General features: G+C 36.0%; 1 protein-coding gene across 4 annotated transcripts in view; it reads right to left on the reverse strand.

Annotated features, from left to right (window-relative positions):
- LOC120211561 (tRNA ligase 1-like) overlaps nucleotides 1-2,457 on the reverse strand; it is a 37,170-nt gene extending 34,713 nt beyond the window's left edge. For 2 of the 4 annotated variants that reach the window (XM_039210078.1, XM_039210071.1), the window contains exons 1-4: nucleotides 2,300-2,457; nucleotides 1,837-2,199; nucleotides 1,686-1,736; nucleotides 1,134-1,216 (exon numbers count right to left, since the gene is read on the reverse strand). In XM_039210078.1, coding sequence (XP_039066009.1) covers nucleotides 1,134-1,216; nucleotides 1,686-1,736; nucleotides 1,837-2,199; nucleotides 2,300-2,431 — 629 coding nt within the window. In that variant the 5' untranslated portion in view covers nucleotides 2,432-2,457. Of the gene's footprint in view, nucleotides 1-282; nucleotides 587-1,133; nucleotides 1,217-1,685; nucleotides 1,737-1,836; nucleotides 2,200-2,299 lie in introns of those variants that run through there. The other 2 variants (XM_039210083.1, XM_039210081.1) reach the window with 2 other exon arrangements.
- Nucleotides 2,458-5,660: the final 3,203 nt, after the last annotated feature.

Here is a 5,660-nt window from a genome sequence, read left to right on the forward strand (position 1 = left end):
GAGTTGTCAATCCCTTAAGTTAAGAGATTCTGTAATTATTTTCTGTTTTTCAATCCCTTATTTCAAGGGATTACATCTCCTAGGATTAGTTTCCTTTCTTAGAGTTTCCTAGTTTAGAGGCATAATTTGTATATAAATATGTAATATGTTCTACTGAATGTACACAAGAATAAAATAATAGACTTGTCTGTTTTCTACAGTCTGTTTTCTACACAGTCTGTTTTCTACAATAACAAAAAGGGAGAAAATTAATATGCAGATTTTACTCGAGAAAAAACCTACTCAGGCCCAGGTGCTAATTTCAGCTGCTTCAACCTTCAAGATTATAGATGCCCCAACCCCCAACCCCAACCCCTAGAAAAAAGGTAAGGTGCCTTTACCAAGGCAGAGAAACTCCTACACTAAGCATCCATTTTTCAAAGGAGAGTAACACCTAAAAGGAGCATCTCATCAACACATCCTCACATGCAATTTTTATATTTAAAGAATTGAACCTTGCAAAAAGGGGGGTATGCCTATCTCTCTACAGTCTATGGTATAACGATTAATTTCTCTTTTTCTCCAATACACAACACATCTAATACTGATTCTACACATAAAAAATAACCACTGATAAAAAAACAAAGTATACATATGTCATCGCATAACAATACTTCACCCACTGGTTAATTGAAATATCTATAAGCAGGGTTTTAAATAACGTTCGCGGTCACGTCACGTTTATCACGGTTGTGGATATAACGGATGCTATTGCAGATATCACAATCGTGAATTTTTTTTCCGAAGGAGCTGTTTTTTTTAATAAAAAAAACCTGTTTTAAAAAAAATTAAAATAACAAAATAATAGCGGAATAACGGTCCGCCATTGCCGCGATAGGCCGCGATCCTTTAAATTGTGACCGCGATCCGCCGCTATTGGTGTGATCTCGCTTCACACCGTTATTTTCCGCGATAGCGGTTTCGGAAACCGCCGCGACCGCGATATAACGGTCGCGATACCGCTATTCGGCCGCTATTTGAAAACCAGTCTATAAGTGCTTAGAATCATTAAATTAGAGAAACAAAAGAACGATAGCCAAAGTAAATTTAAAACTAAGATAGGGAGAAGAGGATTCAAGATTGGTAGAGCGTACATGTTTCCAAAGCTGTTTTTAGCATATGATCCACCCTCATTGCCAGCATACATAAAAAGAGATCCAGAGTGTTTAAGTGAAACCTGCAGTAATTTCAAATGTATAAGAATTAAAAATTGTTTTCAGAACAAAAGTAATAAAAAAAATAACCTTCCATTCAGTTGTCACTTTCTACTTGCTGCTTATGGAAATTTTGAACTAAAATCTTGAGAATACAAAGTATAAAACTAATTTAACATAGAACAATGTAGTTTAAATACTTACATTAATAATCATTTACTCAATTTCTAACAAATGGTACGATTCTGCATTTTGTTTCCTACTCTTTCCATTTCCATTTCCATTTGAGTAACTTCCCAGGGAAGCATCAAAATCAACTCCTAGAGGAACTTAAAAGAAACCATCTTAAAGTTAACATGTCAATGGCCTTTTTGAAATGGTGTACAAAAACCTTAGAGCTAAAAGAAGCATAAGCTTCTGAGTAAAGAACTTTCACCACTATTCATTTTTCCCTTTTTTTAAAATAAAGGTAAAGTGTTGCGTGATCCATACCTCCAAAGTAGCCAAACCTTTAGACACCATCTCGATCATCCGTATCCTAATCTAAACACAATATATAACCATAATTAAAACTAGTAAAGGCAAAAGAGTTCAAATCGCTTCCTTATCCAAAAAGATGAATTTTTTTAAAGAAACGGTTTACCTCTTGATCAGACTTTTCGTTCTCAAATTTCGGGTAAAAAGAAGCTCTGATTTGTGCGAGTGAATAAGTCGAATTATCAACTTTGAAGTTTTCTAACAAATTAGAATTCAAAAAGATTTTACTCAAATCAACACTTCTCTTCTCAGTTTGAACATCAACATGGGTAGCGGTAGCACTAGCGTCAGCGGAGTTGGATCCACTCACGGTTCCATATGACTTCGGCTTCCAAATTTGTCCCTCAGAGATACTCAAACCACCGAATTTGGTAGTAACGGCTTCATCAACCGATGCGGAAGCAGATGTAACGGCTTTCGGCTTTGACTTGGGCTTCCATTGTTGTTTTCTATTTTCACCGCCTCTTCGCTGCATACAAAATCAGAAGAACAAAAAAGTTTCTTTTCAGCAAAACAAGGGAAACAAACACTAGTTTCTCATGATTAAATTCAAAGGGAAGTAGTATTACCTGATTTTGGGACATGATTAGAGTAGAGAACTGGCGAGAGCGAGAGAAAGGAAAGCAATAAAAAGAAAAAAGAGTGGGCGTATGAGCAGATGGATGGGTGAGTGTGCAGAGAAATCTTCGCGAGGCCGACATTCAATATTTGGAGAAATGGAGGTTTTGTTAAATATACAAGGCGTAACCGCCTAAGCCTAAGACTGGTACAAACTATTCTGTTACACTAAAGAAACAGCAGCTCTCGTAAAATATTCCGTTACCCTAGTGGATTAACACACTTGCGCCCGGAGAAGGTGGACTGGCCCACTTGCGCCCGGAGAAGGCGGACTTTCAGTTTATTTTTTATAAAATTTTTGATCTCTCATATTGTGTTAAACATTTAAGAGAACTTTTTTATAGATAAGTTGTGTATATAATTTTGTATACTTAAATCTTTAAAATTTAAAATTTATTTTTAAACTATACAAATTAAACTGTAAGTTCTATTTTCAGACGTTAAACCTAAACCTTAAATTAAATAAACATTAAAGTTAATAATAGTATAAATAAGGAAACTACAATAAATTTAATTTTATGAAGTCCAACTAAATTAAATAAACAAAAAATCTAATGTAAAACAAAATAAATGGAAAAATATCGACGTGCCCTTCAACTTCACAGATGTATTCATGAGATAACTACCAGTCTCATATGCATCTGTCAAAAAAATAAAATTCTCTATAAATTTTAACAAAAATTTATTATAAAATATAATTTATATAAAATATAAAATTAACGAGAATGAAATTATATATAAATGGTAAATAATTTAAAATATTTAGAAATTAAAAAAACCAAAACTTGTTAATTTTTTTTAAAATATTTCGTGAAGGGAATAAATGCGCAGATCATTTAACAAACATAGTTCAGTACTAACATGAAACTCTCGTTATTTTAGATGAGCCTCCGACTATCATTATCCCGATGGTGAATGCAGATGCTAGGGGAGTAGGCACTTTGAGAGTGTAGTTCTAATTATTTTTCTTTCCGTTATTTTACTTAAAAATAACTTTTTAAAAATATTTGAAAATATTTTATTTTTAATTTTTTATATCAGAGTTTTTAATAGTAACACGTTATGTTTTTATAATCGTGTGACATCATTTTTTTAATAAAAACGACGGATATTATGAAAACATAAAAACGATGCGTATTACACAAAGCAAATAAAATTGAGTCTGTAACCTAAAGCTTGTCCTAAATCAAGCAAAATCCTTGCATCCGGCTGTTCATTCTCCTCACCCATATCCAGATTTTCCACTGAAGCGCCTCTGTGAAAAAGATTGTGGTAAAATTAATCCTTTCCATAACCTGATTCTTTGGTCTAAGATGGGTCTATCCACCTTCGATCCTCCGCCGCCTGTTGTGTCGCGTTCTCGGGGAGTTCCTCCACCCAATATATCTCATCTTCTTCTATTTCTGCGTTTGTGGCCATCAGGTGGGCTACTTTGTTTCCTTCTCGGAGGAAAAATCGAAACTCACTGTGGGATAGAGTTTTTGCTCGTTGTTGTTCCTTCCAGACGAGTGCGCTGATCTCCGAGTTGTCTGGATACAACGAGGTGAGTCGTTTCGTCACCGACCGAGAATCGCCTTCCAGTATCACTCGTTTAAATCCTAAGTCGTTCGCTAGTTGTATTGCATGGGTCGCCGCTATTGTCTCTGCCGCAAATGCTGATGGGATTCGGTGTGTGACTCTTCTGCTTGCACCTATCTCGAAACCTAGATGGTTTCGAATTACAACGCCTGTTTGACATTTACTCTTACATTTTGAAGCTTGCATGGTAGTTTACTTTTACCATGTCTGGGGGTGGCGGAGACCATCTTATTGTGGCTAGTGATTGCTGTCTTGAGTTCAATGCATTTACTCGATCAAATTCTTGGGTTTTGCTTCGAATCAGGGTAATTATCTCTTCGCTCCTAATGTCTTTGCCTTCATGGATTCGTATATTAATACCTCTGTTCGTTTCTGTTTCGAGGTGTGCTCAAAAATCCAATTCAACCACTCCTTAAAAGTCCAGCTGCTAGAAGGTGGTGGCCACAGGTATAGTAGCTTCTGCCATACCAGTTGAGCCAGAAAACAATCCTTGAATATGTGAATGCTAGACTCAATTTTGTCTGGGCACAATGTACAATGTGGATCATTGATAATGCTTCTGTTGAATAGCATCTGTCTTGTTGGTACATAATTGTGGTAGTGCTTCCATGCTTTGATTGTGATTTTTCTACAGTTGGATGTCCATAGTTTTCTAAATATTGCATCCTTTGTATCATTATCCTTTGTTGTTGCCTGTAATAGTTTATATCTGCTGTGCACCGTGTATTCACCAATATGCTCACCACTCCACACTTGTAAGTCCTGTTGATCTTTGATATGGGAATTGATTTGATGTATGTTGCTTCCGAGTCAATGAAAATTCGATTGATTACCTCTTCGTGCCACTATTTTAAAATCGGGCAGATTAACTCAGCTACTCTTTCATACTCAACATTCCGTGTGGAAGTTATCTGTTTTGGTATTCCTTTCGGTAGCCAATAGGCGCTCCAACTAGAAATATTTAACCCATTACTCGTTTTCCACCGTAGTCCCTTCTCTAGCAAACCTTTAGAGCTCCTAATACTTCTCCATATGTAGGATGCTTGGGAACCTAAATTAGCGTTCAGAAAAGTTGTAGAGGGGAAATACTTTACTCTTAAAACTCAACTAACCAAACTGTTTGGATTAGTGTGAATTCTCCAAGCTTGTTTCGCAAGTAAGGCAATGTTGAATTTTGCAAGGTCTCGAAAACCCATTCTACCATTCTCTTTTAACTTGCTGAGTTGTTCCCATTTACACCAATGGATGCCTATTTTCTTCTCGGATTTTTACCACCAGTATCTCTACATTATGTTCTCAAGTTTTGTGCATAAAGTCTTTGGCATAAAAAAATAATTCATTGCATAAAGTGGTAGTGCTTGTAAGACTGATTTAATAAAAACCTTATTTCCTCCTTGAGTGAGAGATTGAACACTCCATGTTTTAATCCTGGTCCAGAATCTTTTCTTCATCGAGATAAACGCTTTTTTTAGTATGTCCGACTATGGTTGGAAGTCCTACCTGTTTCTCCAAATTTGTTGTATTTTCCACTACCATTATACGATGAACATCCTCTCTATTTGAATCTCATACATTAGAAATAAAAATAGTCTTGATTTGTCAATATTGACAGCTTGACCCGAGCTTCATCCATATGCTCGGAGGATTTCTTTTAGTGCACCCGCCGCTCGTGTCGTTGCTTCACCGAAGATCAAGCAATCGTCTGCAAATAGCATATGTGAGACAGGGGAGCAT

Source organism: Hibiscus syriacus, unplaced genomic scaffold, assembly GCF_006381635.1.
Source record: "Hibiscus syriacus cultivar Baekdansim isolate YM2019G1 unplaced genomic scaffold, ASM638163v2 tig00000715_pilon, whole genome shotgun sequence".
Lineage (NCBI taxonomy): Eukaryota > Viridiplantae > Streptophyta > Magnoliopsida > Malvales > Malvaceae > Hibiscus > Hibiscus syriacus.